The sequence below is a fragment of the Podarcis raffonei genome, chromosome 12 (genome assembly GCF_027172205.1).
Source record: "Podarcis raffonei isolate rPodRaf1 chromosome 12, rPodRaf1.pri, whole genome shotgun sequence".
NCBI classification, from domain to species: Eukaryota; Metazoa; Chordata; class Lepidosauria; order Squamata; family Lacertidae; genus Podarcis; species Podarcis raffonei.
Window position 1 is genome coordinate 3,050,934 of NC_070613.1, and position 24,333 is coordinate 3,075,266.

Below are 24,333 nucleotides of genomic sequence, written 5' to 3' on the forward strand. Positions count from 1 at the left end.
TTTACAACCCTGGACAACATTATTTTTTCTCGGACCGTGCAGCTCCCAAACCACACACACAGACCATAAGTTAATACATTCTCAGCAGTACAATGGTAAAATGCCATCAACAGGTCCTTTGGGAGATTGTTTTTCCGGAGGATTCTCAGAAAATAGAACCTCGGCGGTTCAAATCTCCGCGACGGGGTGAGCTCCCGTTGCTCAGTCCCTGCTCCTGCCAACCTAGCAGTTCGAAAGCACGTCAAAGTGCAAGTAGATAAATAGGTACCACTCTGGCGGGAAGGTAAACGGCGTTTCCGTGCGCTGCTCTGGGAATTGTAGCTCTGTGACAGGAATAAGAGGGTGTCTTCTAACTACTCGCAGCATCCTTAACAAACTACAGGTCCCAGAATTCCTTGGGGGAAACCATGACTGCTTAAAGTGGTATCATAGAACTTTAAACCGATAGCATGAATGCGGCCTGTGTAACGTGATCCTGAAAATGGTCGGATCCAGCTAAGGCTCACCATCCTTTGCAAGGATCCTGGCAACACCCAGAAACTAACCACTAGTCCACCTGCCGATGGGATTCTGAACACATACGTTGAAAGCAGTATCATTCCACTTAGTAAACAGTCATGGCTTTCCCCCAAAAGAATTCTGGGAGTTGTAGTTTCTTTAGGGTGGGTGTTGAGGGTTGTTCAGAGACCCCTTTTCCCGGCACAGAGCTACAATTCTCAGACTACCACTAAAACGAGGCTGCATTTTAAGCTTCATTTTAAGCTGTATTCTAACTTATATTTCAATCAACTGTTTTTTTGTTTGTTTGTTTTTGTTTTGTTTTTAATGTTTTTACTGTATTTATATTCAGTGTTAGCCACCCTGAGCCCGGTTTCGGCCAGGGAGGGCAGGGTATAAATAAAAATTTGTTGTTGTTGTTGTAAAAAAAATATTAAAAAATCAATCCTTCTTCCTCTGGCAACTCTGGGAATTGTAGTTCTGTGCGGGGAAGAGGGTCCTCTTTACAACTCTCAGCGTCCTTCACAAACTACATCTCCCAGGATTCTTTGAGGGAAGCGACAACTGTTTAAATCGTTATCACACTGCTTTAAATGTGTAGTGCAGAAGGGGGTGCAGAACTGTATTTCGTTTGCCTCGGGGGGGGGGTCTCCGCTAGTTGAAAGACACCAACCTATTGTTGTCGAAGATCTCGAAGCCATAGATGTCCAGGACTCCAATCACCGTATTCTTGCCATGGATTCGGGCATCGTAGTTCTTGACCTCGATGACCGTGTTGATGCGGGCCACGATCCAGCAGAATAGACGCTCATAGAAGGCCTGTAGGTGAAAACAGGGTGACGGCCGTGTCATCTTTTGGTTGAACAGAGTTTTCAGATTTCAACGGCTTTAAATGCCTCAGGAGACCACCGTGAGACCATCGTGTGCCTCCTTTGCAAGAGGTCTGGAGGGTGGCAACACAAGAACAGGCTTTTTTGCATTGGTTTCTTACTTCTGAAACACCAGTCACTGCCTCTCAGCTGAACCAACCGTATTTTTCGCTCTATAGGACGCACTTTTCCCCCTCCAAAAATTAAGGGGAAATGTGTGGGAAGAACCAGAGATCTGTTCAAGAAAATTGGAGATATGAAAGGAACATTTCGTACAAAGATTACCATAATAAAGGACAAAAGTGGTAAGGACCTAACAGAAGCAGAAGACATCAAGAAGAGGTGGCAAGAATACACAGAGGAATTATACCAGAAAGATATGGATGTCTCGTACACCCCAGGTAGTGTGGTTGCTGACCTTGAGCCAGACATCCTGGAGAGTGAAGTCAAATGGGCCTTAGAAAGCACTGCAAATAACAAGGCCAGTGGAAGTGATGGTATTCCAGCTGAACTATTTAAAATTTTAAAAGATGATGCTGTTAAGGTGCTACACTCAATATGCCAGCAAATTTGGAAAACTCAGCAGTGGCCAGAAGATTGGAGAAGATCAGTCTACATCCCAATCCCAAAGAAGGGCAGTGCCAAAGAATGCTCCAACTACCGCACAATTGCACTCATTTCACACGCTAGCAAGGTTATGCTTAAAATTCTACAAGGAAGGCTCAAGCAGTATGTGGATCGAGAACTCCCAGAAGTGCAAGCTGGATTTAGAAGAGGCAGAGGAACCAGAGACCAAATTGCAAACATGCGCTGGATTATGGAGAAAGCTAGAGAGTTCCAGAAAGACATCTACTTCTGCTTCGTTGACTATGCAAAAGCCTTTGACTGTGTCGACCACAGCAAACTATGGCAAGTTCTTAAAGAAATGGGAGTGCCTGATCACCTCATCTGTCTCCTGAGAAATCTCTATGTGGGACAAGAAGCTACAGTTAGAACTGGATATGGAACAACTGATTGGTTCAAAATTGGGAAAGGAGTACGACAAGGCTGTATTTTGTCTCCCTGCTTATTTAATTTATATGCAGAATACATCATGCGAAAGGCTGGGCTGGATGAATCCCAAGCTGGAATTAAGATTGCCGGAAGAAATATCAACAACCTCAGATATGCAGATGACACAACCTTGATGGCAGAAAGTGAGGAGGAATTAAAGAACCTTTTAATGAGGGTGAAAGAGGAGAGCGCAAAATATGGTCTGAAGCTCAACATCAAAAAAACGAAGATCATGGCCACTGGGCCCATCACCTCCTGGCAAATAGAAGGGGAAGAAATGGAGGCAGTGAGAGATTTTACTTTCTTGGGCTCCATGATCACTGCAGATGGTGACAGCAGCCATGAAATTAAAAGACGCCTGCTTCTTGGGAGAAGGGCAATGACAGGCCTAGACAGCATCTTGAGAAGTAGAGACGTCACCTTGCCAACAGAGGTCCGTATAGTTAAAGCCATGGTTTTCCCAGTAGTGATGTATGGAAGTGAGAACTGGACCATAAAGAAGGCTGATCGCCGAAGAATTGATGCTTTTGAATTATGGTGCTGGAGAAGACTCTTGAGAGTCCCATGGACTGCAAGAAGATCAAACGCATCCATTCTTAAGGAAATCAGCCCGGAGTGCTCACTGGAAGGACAGATCGTGAAGCTGAGGCTCCAGTACTTTGGCCACCTCATGAGAAGAGAAGACTCCCTGGAGAAGACACTGATGCTGGGAAAGATGGAGGGCACAAGGAGAAGGGGGTGACAGAGGACGAGATGGTTGGATAGTGTTTTCGAGGTTACCAGCATGAGTTTGAGCAAAGTGCGGGAGGTAGTGGAGGACAGAGGTGCCTGGCGTGCTCTGGTCCATGGGGTCACGAAGAGTCGGACATGACTAAACGACTAAACAACAACGTGTGTGCGTCCTATGGAGCGAATGCAGGCTCCTTGGCTTCAGTGATAGCAATGCAAAGCCTCCGAAGCGCAGAGGGTACGCGAGACCAGGGCCCTGCAGGATTTAACCTCCTTCCATCAGGCCTGTAAGACAGAGCTATTCCGCCAGGCCTTTATTTTGAATTCAACCTGATCTTTTATTTCCCTTCTCTTCCCTCCCCCTCCGTTTATGAAGATTACCCGCTCTGAGACCCCACAGCTAATTCTCCCCTGGTCTCCTCGCTGGCCCAAGTAGGACTAATTAAGCCAGCTAGCCCTGGTGATTATCTAATGCTTGCTTATTAGATGGATTTCCCCCAAATTGATTTCTGAACTTTGAATTTTATTGTTATTCATGTCTTTATACTGTGTTTTTATGCTGCTTCTACAAATGGGTGTTTTAAATTTGTTGTTAGCCACCCTGAGCCCAGTTTTCTGAACCGGGAAGGGCGGAGTATAAATAAAAATTTATTTATTTATTTATATTATCATTATCATTATCATTATTACCAGGAATCCTATATTGAGAAGCTTAAACAAGCTTGCAACAAGCTAACCGCTGTGTGTTTAAAAGGGGAATGCACTCTGCTAAGTAAAGGGACTTGCTAACGCAAGTTGAGAAGGCTATGATTAAACAATATATCCTCTCCTGCCTCCCTGAACATTCCCGCACCTTGCCATAGCTACTACCTTGGCGCAAGCATCCCTCGCGTAGTTGGCCTCGTTGGCGCTGTGGCCCTTTTGGATGACTTCCCCGCCCCCGGTGGCTACTGTCCGGTAGAGGAGCGTGTTACGGAGACTTTCCGGCTCTGTGGAGGTCAGCTCAGCCAGGTAGGGCACCAGTTCGGCATTCTCTACCTCCACGTCGTCCCCCGTGGCGACAAAGCACACGTTGCCCTGGGAAGTCCAGCGAGAGAACAGCAATCAAACAGAAGCACATATCGCTCAATCGTCCCGATTTAAGCAGGACATCCTGGAATTACAGAAGCCATCCTGGCTTCTGATTGGATCACGGAACATTTCAGGTATACATATATATGCATTTCAGAGATATACATTTCACTGATTTTACAATCATCTTGACATTTTCAAACTTGATGTCCTTCCCCCTCTTTCTGCGGTTCCTTAAGTTTATTTTCAATATCTTCTGCATAACCAAATTCACTTAACTTACTCATTTACAGTCAAACCTCGGTTTACGATCGTCTTCGTCGCCAAACGTTTTGGCTCCCAAACATCAAAACCCCGGAAGTACACGTTCTGGTTTTTGAACGTTTTTCGGAAGCTGAACGTCCCTCATGGCAGACAAGCAGCTTCCGATTGGCTCTTCCAATTGCAAGAGCCAATCAGAAGCCGTGCCTCGGAAATTGAACATTTCGGAAGTCGAACGCCCTTCCAGAATGCATTATGTTCGACTTCCGAGGTACCACTGTATTTATCTTCTTTGAAAATACAGTCATACCTCGGGTTAAAGTTGCTTCAGGTTGAGTGTTTTCGGGTTGCGCTCTGCGGCGACCTGGAAGTAACAGAACGCATTACTTCCGGGTTTTGCCGCTAGCGCATGCGCAGACGCTCAAAATGACATCACGCACATGCGCAGAAATGGTGACCTGCACACGCGCAGATGCAGGTTGCGTTCTTTTCAGGATGTGAACGAGGCTCCGGAATGGAGCCATTGAGGAAAGTGTGAGGGGGAGTGGCCTGGGAAAGGGGGCGTGGCCTGGGAAGAGACTCAAGGGCCACATTGTTGTGCCACAACTGGCCCCCACAGCTGTATGTTCCCTGTAAAGGACTTTTGAACAGTTTTTTATCACATCTTAATACATTTCCAGGCAGAAGAGAGGGTACCCAGGATTTCTCCTCACATACCAAAAGCACAGAGGACGTAAAGGACAAACCCGTGCGGCTGTTTCCTTTCTAACTTGAATATTTATTCCGTCTGTGTACGCCTTCCCGGTGCCAGCAAGCAACGTCCCCCCCCTTTATTTACCAAGTGCAAAATGGCCGCCAGGATCTTGTAGACGGAGTCGATCTCTTCCGAAGTGAAACCGATCACGGTCATGGCGTCGGCAACGGCCCGGTGGCTGGATTTCTCGCTCCCCGACGACTAGGGTTGCAAGGGGATGCCGGGGAGAAGGAATGAGGAGGAAGAGAAGAGGGGGAAATAAAAATAATGATGTTTGAGCACTGCCAGGAAGACTTTATATATATATAAAAAAAACATGAACAGATTGGATTTCGGATAAATGTGCAATTCATTGTTCTTGCTTTGAACGTTGTTGTGTAATTATCTCGCATGTGCAGACAGGTATTCTGAAGAATGCATTTAATAGGGTAGGATAGTGGGCAATGGGGTGGATTTGTGGTGTAGCCTTCTGAGGCTTTGCCCTCGGGTGGGAAAAATATTGCGCCCGGGAAAGGGAAGTGGGAGTCAACAGACACTCAAGGAATAGTTTCAGATAGAAAGCTTTATTTCTACCATCCATGAACTGGAAGAAGGAGCAAGTGTGATAGTTCACAAAAAGCATGCACAAGTTCACAGTCATGTGCACAAGCATATATACCCCTTCCAGTTCCCTCCCCCTTTCTCCTCCATGAGTTCCTCTGAGCATGAACAGAAAGCTGTCTTGGGACTATTGTGGACTCTTGGCACCCTTCCTGGGAAAGGGGAATGAAAGCCAAGGGGTCGAGGAGCCCTGGTGGTTCAGCATGTCCAAAGATGTTGCAACTAGAATGAGATAAGATTCAGTTCTCAGGCCTGCTTTGAACAGAGCCTATTCATTAGCTTTTTGAAGCCTTCTCGTGCTGATAAAAGAATAACATTTTGCCTTTGGAACAGCATCTTGTGAGAATCCACAGAAAAGCTGTAGCTGTGGATTTTTAGAAGACAAAAGGAATTTTGAACAGTTTTGAGGCCTGGGGTGATTATTGAAGCCTGGGGTGATTTCACAGACAGGATTTGAGTATCCTCTCCCTTCAGTGGCACCAAAGGGGCGACAGCCCCAAAAAGCTTTGGGGAACCACAGAGCTAGATGAACTCTTTCAGATTTGCCTTTTTAAATTCCATTTATTCAGTGCTTTTTTCTTTTAAAAAAATATGTTTGGGGTACTCTCATTATACTACTCCTGTTGAAATAATGCCCCTCAGTGAGGCCAAACTTAGATTCACAAAATGTTTAGGGGTGTGCATACCCCTGCGTACCCCCAGGAAAAAAAGCACAGCATTTATTCCTCCAAGACAAGCTGGGAATGCAAAGCTTTCAGTGGGAAATGAAAAATCAGTGCCCTCCAGTGGTGGTTTGGGGTCTCTGCTCTTGCAGTGACTAACCCGAATCCTGCCACCCAATTCAGCAAGAAAAACGCTATACTTGGATCCTAAAATTAAAAACATACCTTGGATCCCAGGGTAAGGGAAGGTTTTTTCATTTTGTTTTGTTTTTTACCAAAATAACCCATTGATTTGGAATTTGGGGGATATGAAACTTGAGGTGTCATGTGCCTTTTTATTTCCTCTCTGCTGAAGAGGCTTATTATTATTATTAAAGGCAGATTCTTACATGACTTGATGCTCCAAGATACCTGCTGATAGATCAGATGTGTTACAAGTTTATAATGTCTTTTTCTATCTTGTTTTATATGTATGTTATATAACATTCAGAAGAATTTTTTTCCTGATTGAGAAAAGGATACAAGAATGCAAAACCCACAATTTTGATAACTGAAAATTGCCAATTGTTTTGGGGTACTTTATTATTATATTGGGAGTGTTGTCTTTGGGCATTTAGTTAGCTACTGGATTGAATACATTAGACATATCTGGGTTTTAGTTGGGTTTTTACAGAGCTTGCATTTTAATTCTTTGGTTCTTTGCTGTTTCTATTAACCCATTTGTTGTTGTTGTTGTTTAGTCGTTTAGTCGTGTCCGACTCTTCGTGACCCCATGGACCAGAGCACGCCAGGCACCTCTGTCCTCCACTACCTCCCGCACTTTGCTCAAACTCATGCTGGTAACCTCGAAAACACTATCCAACCATCTCGTCCTCTGCCGTCCCCTTCTCCTTGTGCCCTCAATCTTTCCCAACATCAGTGTCTTCTCCAGGGAGTCTTCTCTTCTCATGAGGTGGCCAAAGTCTTGGAGCCTCAGCTTCACGATCTGTCCTTCTAGTGAGCACTCAGGGCTGATTTCCTTCAGAATGGATAGGTTTGATCTTCTTGCAGTCCATGGGACTCTCAAGAGTCTCCTCCAGCACCATAATTCAAAAGCATCAATTCTTCGGCGATCAGCCTTCTTTATGGTCCAGCTCTCACTTCCATACATCACTACTGGGAAAACCATGGCTTTAACTATACGGACCTTTGTTGTCAAGGTGACGTCTCTACTTCTCAAGATGCTGTCTAGGCCTGTCATTGCCCTTCTCCCAAGAAGCAGGGCACACAAGATTAACCCATAGCATTATTTTAATAAATGTTATAATACCAACCTACTAACTCTGGAGTGTGTCAGTTTATTAACCTTTACATGTTTAATTATAATAAACAAGGAGAGACGGGGGGGGGGGGAGAAGATGTGTGCAGATTAATTAGTCTGGGAAAAGCTGGAATTGGTCAGAAGCTTTTTAAAAGGTGTTTTTTTGGGGGGGAAATGAAACCCCAGGGAAACTTACATGGTTGTTGGCACCTTCTCTGGTGAACCTGTAGGCTGCCGGATCCCTGCTGAGGTGGAGGGACTCCAGCAAAGCGTCCGAGGCTCCAAGCAGCAACTGCAAGAAAGAACAACTCTCTCGTAAACAGCCCAGCGCAGCAGCTTCCGAACCCAAGTCTGAGCAGCCAGATTCTGAAAGTTGTGTCACTGGACAAAAATGCGACATGCAGAAGGAGGGAGGCATGCGTGCAAGGGAGCGATATAAAATTGTGGCCTGAAATGCTAAATCCGATTGTGCAGCAGAACTCTGCATTTGCTGTGTTGTTTATTTGCGCTGTGGGTTAAACCACAGAGCCTAGGACTTGCTGATCAGAAGGTCGGCGGTTTGAATCCCCACGACGGGGTGAGCTCCCGTTACTCGGTCCCTGCTCCTGCCAACTTAGCAGTTCGAAAGCATGTCAAAGTGCAAGTAGATAAATAGGTACCGCTCCGACGGGAAGGTAAACGGCATTTCCGTGCGCTGCTCTGGTTCGCCAGAAGCGGCTTAGTCATGCTGGCTACATGACCTGGAAGCTGTACGCCGGCTCCCTCGGCCAATAAAGCGAGATGAGCGCCGCAACCCCAGAGTCGGCCACGACTGGACCTAATGGTCAGGGGTCCCTTTACCATTACCTTCTTTAAAAGCCAGCAAGTTACTAGAACTCATGACAGCTGGAAGAGGACAGAGCTGAAAAGAGTTGAGTTGACTCTGTCTGTCGTTGCCTCTGGCGCCATCTACTGTTGGCTTCCTGGCCTCCTGCCCTACCAGGCCCTGCACCAGTCAGCACTTAAACCAGGGGTCAGCAAACTTTTTCAGCAGGGGGCCGGTCCACTGTCCCTCAGACCTTGTGGGGGGCCGGACTATATTTTGAAAGGGAAAAAATGAACGAATTCCTATGCCCCACAAATAACCCAGAGATGCCTTAGAATAGCTTTGGAAGTGGATATAGGCTGTAGGGTTAGAAGTAGAAGATAGGGTATTTCAAAACAGTATTATTTGTAAGTGATAAAATGTGAAGTTATTTTAAGTGTGATTAAAAAAAAAAGATGTTTAGAAATTATGATATATGTAAACTGCTAAAGATGAAGTAAAATGAAAATCAGATAGGTGGGACTTGGGGAAGCCCACTTAACAATGTTTAGAAAAATAAGGATATGGCAAGAATTTGTTCGTATTGTTTGTCTTTTCTGTTTGTGTTTTTTATTTGTGCTATAAAATGAATAAAAAAATTGGGGGGGGGAGATGCATTTTAAATAAAAGGACACATTCTACTAATTTAAAAACACGTTGATTCCCAGACCGTCCGCGGCCTTAGTTTGCCTACCCATGACTTATACTTTTAATATTTATACGTGGTAGTAAGGAGTGCTCGGCGCTGCCCGGGAATTTTTAGAAAACAAAAAATAAATAAATATTGATTTTCAAATGAATTGTGTAATTTGTGAATTTGAGCCTGCTACTCCAAAAATCAAGTGAAGTTACAACGCATTTTGGTACGCCATATTGATTCAAAATGGCACCTGGAAACCAAACATTGACAAAGAGTACCAAGTTTGGCAACAGCATCTTAGGAGGTGGCCAAACCTATGACAAAAAGCAGGCGCAGTCACACCATAGTCTTGTTTCAGCCTGCCATATTGAATCAAAATGATGCCGTGCGTCCAAACATTGGCAAAGACTGCTACCCCCACCTTAGGGTATGTTTAGCGACAGTATTTCGAGCGACAGCTGAACCTACGCCAAAAACGGGCAAAGCCAGGCCAAAGTGACTTCTTGATTCAAAATGGCGGTCAAACATTGATGAAAACCACGGCCTTCACCCTTGGGAACCCTTGAGTCAAGTTTGGCAACGATATCTCAAGAGGCTTCCAAACCTTTAGGGGACAAATGGACGGAAAACCATTTTCCAAAATATATAGCTGATGGCATACGTCGCTTTGAGATCTTGAGGGATAAGGGAGCAACATCAACACACAATCTGAGTACGGAGAAGCAGATCAGGAATGAGGAGAAATCCCAGCAGGAAGGGGAAAGCGTGGGTCCTCTTCTGGAGGTTTGCTCACCTGGTAGAAGGTGTGGAAATTCCTCTCGCCCGGCTGCTGTTTGAGGATACGAGACTGCAAGGGAAGGGAAGACTCAGAATGCATCTTTGAACTGTGGGATAACCAGCCTCATATAACCAATACAAAGGTAAAGGGACCCCTGACCGTTAGGTCCAGTCGTGGCCGACTCTGGGGTTGTGGCGCTCATCTCACTTTATTGGCCGAGGGAGCCGGCGTACAGCTTCCGGGTCATGTGGCCAGCATGACTAAGCCGCTTCTGGTGAACCAGAGCAGCGCACGGAAACGCCATTTACCTTCCCGCCGGAGCGGTACCTATTTATAGAATCATAGAATCATAGAGTTGGAAAAGACCACAAGGGCCATCGAGTCCAACCCCCTGCCAAGCAGGAAACACCATCAGAGCACTCCTGACATATGGTTGTCAAGCCTCTGCTTAAAGACCTCCAAAGAAGGAGACTCCACCACACTCCTTGGCAGCAAATTCCACTGTCGAACAGCTCTTACTGTCAGGAAGTTCTTCCTAATGTTTAGGTGGAATCTTCTTTCCTGCAGTTTGGATCCATTGCTCCGTGTCCGCTTCTCTGGAGCAGCAGAAAACAACCTTTCTCCCTCCTCTATATGACATCCTTTTATATATTTGAACATGGCTATCATATCACCCCTTAACCTCCTCTTCTCCAGGCTAAACATGCCCAGCTCCCTTAGCCGTTCCTCATAAGGCATCGTTTCCAGGCCTTTGACCATTTTGGTTGCCCTCCTCTGGACACGTTCCAGTTTGTCAGTGTCCTTCTTGAACTGTGGTGCCCAGAACTGGACACAGTACTCCAGGTGAGGTCTGACCAGAGCAGAATACAGTGGCACTATTACTTCCCTTGATCTAGATGCTATACTCCTATTGATGCAGCCCAGAATTGCATTAGCTTTTTTAGCTGCCGCGTCACACTGTTGGCTCATGTCTAGTTTGTGGTCAACCAAGACTCCTAGATCCTTTTCACATGTACTGCTCTCAAGCCAGGTGTCACCCATCTTGTATTTGTGCCTCTCATTTTTTTTGCCCAAGTGCAATACTTTACATTTCTCCATGTTAAAATTCATCTTGTTTGTTTTGGCCCAGTTCTCCAATCTGTCAAGGTCGTTTTGAAGTGTGATCCTGTCCTCTGGGATCTACTTGCACTTTGACGTGCTTTCGAACTGCTAGGTGGGCAGGAGCTGGGACCGAGGAACGGGAGCTCACCCCATCGCGGGGATTCGAACCGCCGACCTTCTGATCGGCAAGTCCTAGGCTCTGTGGTTTAACCCACAGCACCACCCGCGTCCCTTAAGCATAACCAATATGCTTAAGTTTAATTCAGGGATCAGCAACTTAAGGCCCATGGGCCACAAGCAGCCCATGGCGGTTGTTTTACCGGCCCCCAAGCCGCCCCCAAACCAAGCCACCCATTTGGCGAGTCCGTGCGTGCTGCACTAAACCAGCACAGCGTGGGGACTCGCTTTTGCGGCGCCGGAAATTCAGTTCCTTGAATAAAGATCAGGCTTACTAGCCGCTTTGCTTCTCAATATACTCTGGTTAGCCTCTGTTATTCTCTCCTACCAATAGGGAACCCTCTTATGGACTCTATATGGGCTCTTGGATACCCCATAAGGGTGTTGCAGGAATTTATGTATAGGTTGGGGGGGTGCCCCTCCAGCAGATATCATGTACATGCAGCCCACTACCAAAATCAGCACAATCACTTTTGTCACTTTTGTGATTTGTCCCCACAATACACTTCATCGCAGTTTCTGTTGCTGCACGATACAGTGGTGCCCTGCAAGACGAATGCCTCGCAAGACGAAAAACTCGCTAGACAAAAGGGTTTTCCGTTTTTTGAGTCGTTCCACAAGACGAATTTCCCTATGGGCTTGCTTCGCAAGATGAAACGTCTTGCGAGTTCTTGCGAGTTTGTTTCCTTTTTCTTAAAGCCGCTAAGCCGTTAAAAGCCGCTAAGCCGTTAAGCCGTTAATAGCCGCTAAGCTGCTAAGCCGCTAATAGCCATGCTTCGCAAGACGAAAAAACCACAAGACGAAGAGACTCGCGGAACGGATTAATTTCGTCTTGCGAGGCACCACTGTACCAAATGTGGCAATTCACTGATGGATGTATCTCAGTACTGGCTCACTGGGAAAACTTCAGAAATTCATATAGACGTGTGAGCTCAGCTACTCAGCTGCCCCTCTGCCTGAGTGATAATTCCTGGCATCCTGATACCTGAGTGCCAGACAGGTAGCCATAACAAACCCAGATGAAGACAAAAGGGTGTGATGAACTTGGCTGGGAAACAGGGAAATGTAAAGATCTCCTTTTTTACACATGATGGGTGTTTGGTGGAGGGCAAGGAGAACTATGGGGCAGGGTCCAGGATGCTCAGATTACTGTCACCAGACCTCCCCTTTCATGATGTAACCGTGATGTATGAGTGATGTAGTTTGGGGGGTGTAACATGGGGATTAGCAGCTAATAAAAGTTTGGGGGCTCTTTTGTCCGGGGCTTCCATCTTGTTCCACCTGGTGGCAGGTGGGAGTCCTGTCGCGACAGTCTTCAATAAAGACCAAGCCTACTGGCTGCTGTTTTGCTCTGGTACTCCTGGCTGGTGTCCTTGTTTTTTTGTCCCAGGGAGCCCTCAGATTTCTCCATAAAAAGGGAAAAGGAGCAGTTTTTTTTCTTATAACAGAATGATCCATTTGGGCCACCCCACCTTCACTCACACCCAGTACCTTCTCCAGGAGGTAGTTGTTGATGTGGCCACCTGTGGGGTCCCCTTTGAAGTCAAAATTGATGTCCATGTATTTGCCAAACCGGCTGGAGTTGTCGTTGCGGTTGGTTTTGGCGTTGCCAAAAGCTTCCAGGACGCAGTTGGACTTTAGCAGGACGTTCTTCACCCTGAAGGAAAGCAGAGAGGAAGGAAGACAGAGAGGGAAGAATCAGGGCCAGGGGGATGTGACGATTGCTGGGCTGGTCTCCGAGTCGGGAGACCCAGGTTAAAATCCTAAGCTCAGCCCTGCAAAATTTGCTGGATGTAGAGTAGTGACTTTTCAGGGCAACACACTGCAGGCTTGTGGGACTTGGGTTCACCCCCCCCCCCCGAATCCTGAACATTGCTTAAAAAAATTCTTAGGATACTAAACCACACCAACATTACAGGTGTATAAAATCAATCATCACAGATAATTAAAGGTACAGCTACACTTCTCTGCTATAGCAGCACAAACGAAGACATTAATCTGAGTTCATCTATAACATCCAAGATCAAATTCAGTATTCAATCCTTTTGGAAACATGGTCCCCAATCGGAATATTAATTTATACTCTTGTTGTAACAAGGCTCTAAGCACATCAACTGTTCTAAAAGGTAATTTTTTACCATGTAACATGGGGGGTGTAACATGGGGATTGTTGTTGTTGTTTAGTCGTTTAGTCGTGTCCGACTCTTTGTGACCCCCTGGACCAGAGCACGCCAGGCACTCCTGTCTTCCACTGCCTCCCGCAGTTTGGTCAAACTCATGCTGGTAGCTTCGAGAACCCTGTCCAACCATCTCGTCCTCTGTCATCCCCTTCTCCTTGTGCCCTCCATCTTTCCTAACATCAGGGTCTTTTCCAGGGAGTCTTTTCTTCTCCTGAGGTGGCCAAAGTCTTGGAGCCTCAGCTTCAGGATCTGTCCTTCCAGTGAGCACTCAGGGCTGATTTCCTTCCGAATGGAGAGGTTTGATCTTATTGCAGTCCATGGGACTCTCAAGAGTCTCCTCCAGCACCAGAATTCAAAAGCATCCATTCTTCGGCGATCAGCCTTCTTGATGGTCCAGCTCTCACTTCCATACATCACTAAACATGGGGATTAGCAGCTAATAAAAGTTTGGGGGCTCTTTTGTTTGGGGCTTCCATCTTCTTCCACCTTGTGGCAGGTGGGAGTCCTGTCGCGACAGTCTCCAATAAAGACCAAGCCTACTGGCTGCTGTTTTGCTCTGGTCTTCCTGGCTGGTGTCCTTGTTTTTTTGTCCAAGGGAGCCCTCGGATTTCTCTGTTAACACAGGTACTTGGGGACAGACTGCTTCCGGGTGTGGAACCTCCACACTTTCATTACGAGTTGTTGCTCTGGCTAGTAGCCAAAAACAACCACACACTCTAGACTACAATTTCAGGAAGAGCACCCACAAAGTCGCTTACCTTTCCACCTCTGCCCTCTGGGTGGGGTTTGTGATAGCCGCAATATACTGCATAATATACTTGCTCGCCTCTGTTTTTCCAGCACCGCTTTCCCCTATAAAGAAGAACAAGACGTTTGGGAATGTAGAGAAATTTTAAAAATTTGGGAAATGATATACAATGAGTTGAAGAAAATGTTTAAAATGACATTTGTAAAAAACAACAACCAACAACCAGAAGCATTTTTGTTAGGGATTGTCAGACAAGACCTGCCAAGGAAAATAAATACAGTGGTGCCTCGCAAGATGAAAATAATCCGTTCCGCGAGTCTCTTCGTCTAGCGGTTTTTTCGTCTTGCGAAGCAACCCTATTAGAGGCTTGGCGGATTAGCGCTATTAGCGGTTTAGCGGCTATTAAAGGCTTAGCGGCTTAGCAGCTAAAAGGCTATTAGCAGCTTAGCAGCTATTAAAGGCTTAGTGGCTTAGCGGCTAAAAGGCTATTAGCGGCTTAGCGGCTTAGAAAAGGGGGGGGGCGAAAAAAATCGCAAGACGTTTTCGTCTTGCGAAGCAAGCCCATAGGGAAAATCGTCTTGCGAAGCAACTCAAAAACGGAAAACCCTTTCGTCTAGCGGGTTTTTCGTCTTGTGAGGCATTCGTCTTGCGGGGCACCACTGTAACTTATTTATGTATGCTACAGCAGCGGCAAGAGTCTTGATTGCACAAGGATGGAAGAATGAGGAAAATCCGACAAAAGAACAGTGGCAAGAGAAACTGATGAACTATGCGGAACTGACATACAAACTACGTGACAAGGACAACTGTGACTTTAAAGAAGAATGGGGACCTTTCTACAAAGTACTGAAAGAAACAACAAAATGAACTGTACTCCTTGGCAGGTCTTGAATAAACATACACAAATTTATTGAGGGTTAATATAGCAGATAGATAATACAAGGATGTATACAATTTTACAATATGCAGAGAATAACATGAGTTGAGAAATCAGAGAGAGGAGCTGAGGGAAGTTTTTTTTGGGGGGGAGGGTTTGTTGGGGAGGGGGGGAAAGGGGGGAATAATGAAGATTATTTGTTTTGATAATTTGTTATGTTGAAATTGTTAATCATTTTTTTTTTAAAAAGCATAGAGAACAGACAGAGAGGCAAACAACTTTCAAAATATAGAAGAAGAAGAAGAAGAAGAAGAAGAAGAAGAAGAAGAAGAAGAAGAAGGAGAAGACGACGACGTTGAGGAAAGGAGTGGAGTTGGGAGATGATTCCTCCATCAATAGGGACAAGGACAGGTCCCACTTCAGACTGCAGGGTGGCGATGTGATGGTTTTGTTATTGTTATGAGAATTGTAAGGTCACCCTAAGATATAAAATAATTGTTCATAAATGTACCAGGCAAACACATATATGGATATATAAACCACACATCGGAAAACAGTCCTAAAGCCATTTTGACTCTTTCAGTGACCTCAAATATTCCTCTGCAGTTTGGATGGAAATGGGAAAAGCCTCCCCATTGTCTCTGCGCTCACAAATCCTGCCTTAAGGGCACATTTGGGTATGAATAGGGTGAGCCTGTGACCTGGACTCAGGAATTAAGTATTTATCATCACAAAAGAATGGTCAGGCTGTCCAGGTAAACCCATCAACAGGTTTCCTGCCGGACAGGATTCTGCTGTAGACCGCCTCTTCTGTGATGTATTTGGGGGTGATATTGATAAAGGGACCCCTGACCGCTAGGTCCAGTCGTGGCCGACTCTGGGGTTGCGGCGCTCATCTTGCTGTACTGGCCGAGGGAGCCGGCGTACAGCTTCCGCGTCATGTGGCCAGCATGACTAAGCCGCTTCTGGCGAACCAGAGCAGCGCACGGAAATGCCGTTTACCTTCCCACCGGAGCGGTACCTATTTATCTACTTGCACTTTGACGTGCTTTCGAACTGCTAGGTTGGCAGGAGCAGGGACCGAGCAACGGGAGCTCACCCCGTCACGGGGATTCAAACCGCCGACCCTTCGATCGGCAAGCCCTAGGCTCCGTGGGCTTCAGCTACAGGGTGGCAATTTCAAAAATCTATATAAGGGCTTGCACACCTTTGTTCTGGGTTCCTCCTCCCTTCTGCGTGGGGTGTGTTTGTGTGTGAACACCCTGTTGCAACAGTTTAATAAAGATTAGGCTTCCTAGCTGCTTTGCTTCTCAATATTCTCTGGTTGGCCTCTGTTATTTTCTCCTACCAATAGGGAACCAACATAAGGACTCTATATGGGCTCTTGGGTACCCCATAAGGGAAGAGGAGCAGCATTTTCTTATAGCTGTTTATACGGGGAAACCCACAAACAGGATTCGAGCGCCAAGAGCCCTCTCCGCTGCCATACCTGAGATGACAATGCAGGTGTCCTTTGCCCGGCGCTTCATGGCCTTGTAAGCCGCGTCGGCCACTGCGAAGAGGTGGGGCGGTCTCTCGTAGAGCTCCCGGCCACGATACTGCTCAATCACATCTTTCCCGTAAAGCGCCGTTTGCTTGTAGGGGTTCACGGAGACCACCACCTCGCCTATGTATGTGTAGATCCTCCCTTTCTCGAACCTTGGAGAAGCCAGAGCGCACAGTTAGGAGGGCATGCCTGATTATCGTCTTCCAAAGCAACTACTCTCTTCCCAACTTAAAAATGGAAAGCGTAATGCTGGTGGTCAACAAAAGAGGTTTTGTGATGGCCTGGGACTGGGGCTCGGACTCGGAACCAGAGGAGTCTCAGTCCACACCAGATCCTTCGCCTCGGGCATCATCTGAACCAAGTCTGGGGCCTGATCCTGAAGAGCCCCAGTCTGTGCAGGTTCCCCTGCAACAAGCACCAGCTGGGCCGAGTCAGGGGCCTGAGCCTGCCCTGGCTCCAGATGCAGGGATTCCCTTGTTGCCTCCAGCTGGGCCATCACTTACAGCTGCTCCACTGCCGGTTGGGTCAGGAGAGGCTGAGGCGGCCTCTGGGTCTAGTAACCCACCAACATCTCCCATATTTTCCCCTGCATAAGACGCCCCCATGTATAAGACGACCCCTATTTTTTCAGCCTAGACAGCATCTTAAAAAAGTAGAGACATCACCTTGCCAACAAAGGTCCGTATAGTAAAAGCTATGGTTTTCCCAGTAGTGATGTATGGAAGTGAGAGCTGGACCACAAAGAAGGCTGATCGCCAAAGAATTGATGCTTTTGAATTATGGTGCTGGAGGAGACTCTGGAGAGTCCCATGGACTGCAAGAAGATCAAACCTCTCCATTCTGAAGGAAACCAGCCCTGAGTGCTCCCTGGAAGGACAGATCGTGAAGCTGAGGCTCCAATACTTTGGCCACCTCATGAGAAGAGAAGACTCCCTGGAAAAGACCCTGATGTTGGGAAAGATGGAGGGCACAAGGAGAAGGGGACAACAGAGGATGAGATGGTTGGATGGTGTTCTTGAAGCTACCAGCATGAATTTGATCAAACTGCGAGAGGCAGTGGAAGACAGGAGGCCCTGCGTGCTCTGGTCCATGGGGTCACAAAGAGTCGGACACGACTAAACAACTAAACAACAACAACATTTTTTGAGCCCGAAATTAAGAAATAATTAATTGCAACATTCTGTGTATAAGACGACCCCCAATTTTAAACTTTAAAAAATGGGGGAAAATATAGTCTTATATATTGAAAAATACAGTATTTGTTTTTTATCTTATATAATGGATGCTTGGGTTGCAAACGTAATCCATGTGGGAGGCACGTTCGCAACCCGCAGCGCCGCATCTGCGCATGCGTGGGTTGTAATTTGGTGCTTCTGCGCATGCACAAAGCACGATTTAGCGCTTCTGCGCGTGTGCGACCGCCAAAACCTGGAAGTAACCTTCCGGTACTTCTGGGTTTCAGTGGTTTGTAACCCAAAAAAACACAAGCTGAAGTGTCTGTAACCCAAGGTATGACTGTATTTTGGAAATATAGATCCAGTTTTTTCCTCTTTTAATTTTTTGGGGGGCCCAAGAGAGTGGGGCCCTAAGCTATAGCTTGTTTCGCTTATACGTAAATCCAGCACTGGCCATGCCCCCACAGAGTGCCAAACCCGCTATAATTCTGCAAGCTGAATTTGCAAGAATGCGACTGGATCCCACCTGCCAAAGAGTGACAGTCCGGAAGTGGCCACCCTGCCTTTCCTCTGTCCGCCCCCAACACAGTGCCACCTACAACAGGTCCCTTTGCCCTGTCTCTGCCCGCTGGGCACCCCTGGGCACTAGCTGCCTGCAGGGGCTACAGAAACAAATGTCTACTCCCCTGTCTGTCAAGGGCAAAAGTCTGCTCTGAAGTTGAGAAACCAACGCCTTCCTGTAAACAGAGGAAGAAGGGCGGCTTGCAGAAAACTCCCAGGGTGCGTCAAACCGAGAAGAGGAAGGGGGACTAACCACAGAGGCCAGGTTGGAGGACAGAAGATGGGCAGAACCATCTTCGCCTCAGCCGCCTCCTGCAATGGAAGGACTGATGCTCTGCCTTAGAGCGATGCCCCTTCTCCGGCGTACACAACCGTTGTGCAATAAAAACAAGGACACAAGCTGCGACAGCCAGGCTCAGATGTGCTAATTGAGATTGAGGTTGAATCCTGACAAGATGTCTCCTGCTTGGACAACTGCAATGTGCTCTACGTGGGGCTACCTTTGAAGGTGACCCGGAAACTGCAATTAATCCAGAATGCAGCAGCTAGACTGGTGACTGGGAGTGGCCGCCAGGACCACATAACACCGGTCTTGAAAGACCTACATTGGCTCCCAGTATGTTTCCAAGCACAATTCAAAGTGTTGGTGCTGACCTTGAAAGCCCTAAACAGCCTTGGCCCAGTAGACCTGAAGGAGCGTCTCCACCCCCATCATTCAGCCCGGACACTGAGATCCAGCGCTGAGGGCCTTCTGGCGGTTCCCTCATTGCGAGAAGTGAGGCTAGAGGGAACCAGGCAGAGGGCCTTCTCGGTGGTGGCACCCGCCCTGTGGAACGCTCTCCCAGCAGATGTCAAAGAGATAAACAACTCCATGACATTCAGAAGACATCTGAAGGCAGCCCTGTTCAGGGAAGTTTTTAATATGTAACGTATTGTTTTTAACACTTGATTGGGAGCCGCCCAGAGTGACTAGGGAAACTCAGCCAGATGGGCGGGGTATAAATAATAAATTATTATTATTATTATTATTATTATTATTATTATTATTATTATTATTATTACTAATGTGGCCAACATGTGTGTCCCACAGCTGTGTGAGCCAGGCAGCAAGAAAATAAGGACATAAGAACATAAGGAGAATATCACCAGTGCAGATAGGAAGAATGTCTAAAACTGCTTCAAATATATGCTGGAAATGGAAGGAAAAAGAAGGCACTTTTTACCCTATGTGGTGGGACTGTAGTAAGATTTTAAAAAATTGGGAAACGATATACAATGAGTTGAAGAAAATGTTCCAATTGACGTTTGTAAAGAAAGCCTGAAGCATTTTCGTGAGGGATTGTAGGAAAAGACCTGCCAAGGAAACTGAAAAACATTTTTTATGTACGCGACAACGGTGGCAAGAGTCTTGATAGCACAAGGATGGAAGAACGAGGAAATCCCGACCAAAGAACTGTGGCAAGAGAAACTGATGGATTACGCAGAACTGGTGAAACTGACACACGAACTGCGTGATAAGGACAACTGTGACTTTAAAGAAGAATGGGAACCTTTCACAAAGTACTTAAAGAAACAACAAAATGAACTGGACTCCTTGGCAGGTTTTGAATAAACATACACAAACTTTTTATTGGTAACATATAGATAGATATAGATATAGATATAGATATAGATATAGATATAGATATAGATATAGATAGATAAATTAAGGATCTTTACAATTTTAAAGCATGCAGAGAATAACGTGCTGAGAAATCAGAGAGAGGAGCTGAGGGAAGTCTGGGGGTGGCTGGGTGGTTTATTTTTCTTTTTTAGGGGGGAGGGGGAAAATGGGGGGGGAATGCGGATGATGTATTTTTGATAAATTGTTATGTTGAAATCCCTAATAAAACTCACTTTCCCAAGATGTGGCAACAGCCACCGGCTCAGGTGACTTGAAAGAATATGAGAATAATAATAATAATAATAATAATAATAATAATAATAATAATATTTTTTATTTATACCCCGCCCTTCCCGGTTCAGAAAACCAGGCTCAGGGCGGCTAACCACAAATTTAAAACACTTAATTGGTGCAACAAAAAAACAGCATAAAATACAGTATAAAACGTGAATATCAATAAATTCAGAATTCAAAAATCAGTTTAGGGGGGAAATCTATCCAATAAACCATTAGATGATCCCCAGGGCTAGCTGGCTGAATTGGTCCCACTTGGGCCAGCGAGGAGACCAAGGGAGAATTAGCTGTGGGGTCTCAGAGTGGGTGATCTTCATAAAAAGGGGAGGGGGGAGGAAGGGAAATAAAAGATCAGGCTAAATTCAAATTGAAAGCCAGGTGGAATAGCTCTGTCTTGCAAACCCTGCGGAAGGAAGTTAAATCCTGCAGGGCCCTGATCTCATGGGACAGAGAATTCCACCAGGTCGGGGCCACCACTGAGAAGGACCTGGCCCTGGTGGAGGATAATCTGACTTCCTTAGGGCCCGGGACCTCTAAACTATGGTTGTTCATGGACCTTAAGGTCCTCTGCGGGGCAGACCAGGAGAGGCGGTCCTGTAAATACGAGGGCCCTAAGCCACAAATGTGTGGGCTGTCCTATCAGTGGCTGGTAGCAACGATGGTAGCTGTATGGAAATCATATTTAGATTTGGAGGTGATGACAGCACTAAATCTGAACCAGGGTTCAAATCCCTGCTTGAAGTTCAGCGGCCGGCCTTGGGCCAGTCATCATATCTCTGCCAGGCCGACCTCGCCGCGTTGTTGTGAAGATAAAACAGGGTAAGGTTGACAGAACCTCATCGCACGTGCTGAGTTCATTGCAGGAAACATGGAATATTCGATAAAAAATAATAATAATAATAATAATATAATAATAATAATAATAATTTATTATTTATACCCCGCCCATCTGGCTGAGTCTCCTCAGCCACTCTGGGCAGCTCCCAATCAATTGTTAAAAACAATACAGCATTAAATATTAAAAACTTCCCTGAACAGAGCTGCCTTCAGATGCCTTTTAAAGATAAGATAGCTACTTAATTCCTTCCTATCTGATGGGAGGGCGTTCCACAGGGTGGGCGCCACCACCAAGAAGGCCCTCTGCCTGGTTCCCTGTAGCTTTGCTTCTCGCAATGAGGGAACCGCCAGAAGGCCCTCGCAGCTGGACCTCAGTGTCTGGGCTGAACGATGGGGGTGGAGACGCTCCTTCAGGTCTACTGGACCGAGGCCGTTTAGGGCTTTCAAGGTCAGCACCAACGCTTTGAATTGTGCTCGGAAATGTACTGGGAGCCAGTGTAGGTCTTTCAAGACCGGTGTTATGTGGTCTCGGCGGCCGCTCCCAGTCACCAGTCTAGATGCCACATTCTGGATTAATTGCAGTTTCCGGGTCACCTTCAGTAATCATTAATTAACAATAATAATTATTATTATTATTTATACCCTGCCCATCTAGCTGGGTTTCCCCAGCCACTCTGGGCGGCTTCCAACAGAATATTAAAATACAGTAATGCATCAAACATTAAAAGCTTCCCTAAACAGGGCTGCCTTCAGATGTTTTCTAAAAATCTGGTAGTTGCTTTTCTCTTTGACATCTGGTGGGAGGGCGTTCCACAGGGCGGGTGCCACTACCGAGAAGGCCCTCTGCCTGGTTCCCTGTAACTTGGCTTCTCGCAATGAGGGAACCGCCAGAAGGCCCTTGGCACTGGACCTCAGTGTCCGGGCAGAACGATGGGGGTGGAGACGCTCCTTCAGGTATACAGGACTGAGGCTGTTTAGGGCTTTAAAGGTAGCACCAACACTTTGAATTGTGCTCGGAAACGTACTGGGAGCCAATGTAGGTCTTTCAAGACCGGTGTTATGTGGTCTCGGCGGCCGCTCCCAGTCACCAGTCTAGCTGCTGCATTCTGGATTAATTGCAGTTTCTGGGTCACCTTCAAAGGTAGCCCCACGTAGAGTGCATTGCAGTAGTCCAAGCGAGAGATAACTAGAGCATGCACCACTCTGGCGAGACAGTCTGCGGGCAGGGAGGGTCTCATTCTGCATACCAGATGGAGCTGGTAGACAGCTGCCCTGGACACAGAATTGACCTGTGCCTCCATGGACAGCTGTGAGTCCAAAATGACTCCCAGGCTGCGCACCTGGTCCTTCAGGGACACAGTTGCCCCATTCAGGACCAGGGAGTCCTCCACACCCGCCTGCTCCCTGTCCCCCCAAAACAGTACTTCTGTCTTGTCAGGATTCAACCTCAATCTGTTAGCCACCATCCATCCTCCAACCGCCTCCGGGCACTCACACAGGACCTTCACCGCCTTCGCTGGTTCTGATTTAAAGGAGAGGTAGATTACCCGTCAGCTGTGGGAAATCAAAGAGCTGTGGAGCTAGAGGGGACAGCAGTGGTCATCTAGCCTGACCCGCCTGCAACGCAGCAGTCGCAGCTAAATGGCTGTGGCTGGCCACTCTGGGAAATGGGAAGCCAGCCTTGGACCTGATCCAGCAGCTCTCTTCCTCCGTCTCATCCTCAGTCTCTTGCCAGCAACCCTCCCTAGCCATATCCTGAGGCGGTGAGTCCCACAGGCCCCACACAACTGACCCCCGGCCCCGCCATCTTTCGCAACCCTCGGGACTTCCAGGTAGTTACCTCAGCTTCAGGTTCTCCATGAAGTCTTCCATGGTGACCTGGTCTAGGAGGACAAAATCGGCCTTCCCAAACTCCAGGCTTTCTTGCTCGGCCATGATCCGCCGCGTGAAGGGTGCAGAGATGGGGAGAGAGAGAGAGAAAGAGAGAGGCTTGTGGGGCCGCCGGACCCCACCACTGGCAGACCGAAAGCAAATGACTCAAGTCGGCGCTTCCTTCAGAGAGGCGAGGGTGGAGACCTGTGGTTAGCTGGGACTTCTGAGAAGCTTGCGTTTCCGCTCGCTCGGGTGTCGTCGTGCATGAAAAAAGAATTGCGCCCTTGCAGCCCATAGACCAAACTCACACGAAGGATGACTAAAGAGAGGGGGTGCCACCAGAGGTTTATTTTTATTATTAAAAAAAATAGTTTTATTAAGAATTTTACATAACAAATTATCACAACATATCATCTTCATTTTTCCACCGTTTTCCCCCCTCCCTAGAAGAAACCCCCTGAGAGTTCCCTCAGCTCCTCTCTGATTTTTCAACACGTGTTATTCTCTGCTTATTGTAAGATGGTAAAGATCCTTAAATTATCTATCTATTATGTCAACCGTCAATAAATTCGTGTATGTTTATTCAAAGCCTGCCAATTCATTTTGTTCGCTTTTTTTAAGTACAGTCATACTTCGGGTTACAGACGCTTCGGGTTGCACGTTTTCGGGTTACAGATGTGCCGAAACCCAGAAGTACTGGAAGGGGTTACTTCCGGGTTCTGGCACTTTGCGCATGCACAGAAGCGCCAATCGCACTTTGCGCATGCGCAGAAACGCTGAATCGCAGCGCTGCGGGTTGCGGACGCTGCAGGTGGTGAACGTGCCTCTCGCACGGATCACGTTCGCAACCCGAGTGTCCACCGTAATTTGTAAAGAATTCCCATTCTTCTTTAAAGTCACAGTTGCCCTTGTCTCGTAGTTTGCATCATGTCAATTTCGCCAATTCTGCAAAACCCATCGATTTCTCTTGCCGCTGTTCTTTTGTCGGGATTTCCTCATTCTTCCATCCTTGTGCTATTAAGACTCTCGCCGCCGTTGTTGCATGCATTAATAAGTTCTTTATTTTCCTTTGCAGGTCTTTTCCTACAATCCCTAAACAGAAATGCTTCTGGGTTGTTGTTGTTTTACAAATGTTAATTTAAACATTTTCTCCAACTCGTTATATATCGTTTCCCAGAATTTTTTAATTTCTCCACTTTCCCACCACATAAGGTAAAAAGCCACCAGAGGTTTAATAACACAG

General features: G+C 46.7%; 1 protein-coding gene across 1 annotated transcript in view; it reads right to left on the bottom strand.

The window, feature by feature from the left end:
- LOC128423850 (unconventional myosin-Ig-like) overlaps window positions 1–24,172 on the bottom strand; it is an 83,836-nt gene extending 59,664 nt beyond the window's left edge. The window contains exons 1-9 of the mRNA XM_053409387.1: window positions 23,059–24,172; window positions 16,632–16,840; window positions 14,276–14,369; window positions 12,829–12,994; window positions 10,075–10,128; window positions 7,994–8,089; window positions 5,320–5,436; window positions 4,020–4,226; window positions 1,172–1,317 (exon numbers count right to left, since the gene is read on the bottom strand). Of these exons, the coding sequence (XP_053265362.1) occupies window positions 1,172–1,317; window positions 4,020–4,226; window positions 5,320–5,436; window positions 7,994–8,089; window positions 10,075–10,128; window positions 12,829–12,994; window positions 14,276–14,369; window positions 16,632–16,840; window positions 23,059–23,153 (1,184 nt within the window). The 5' untranslated portion in view covers window positions 23,154–24,172. The remainder of the gene's footprint in view (window positions 1–1,171; window positions 1,318–4,019; window positions 4,227–5,319; window positions 5,437–7,993; window positions 8,090–10,074; window positions 10,129–12,828; window positions 12,995–14,275; window positions 14,370–16,631; window positions 16,841–23,058) is intronic.
- Window positions 24,173–24,333: the final 161 nt, after the last annotated feature.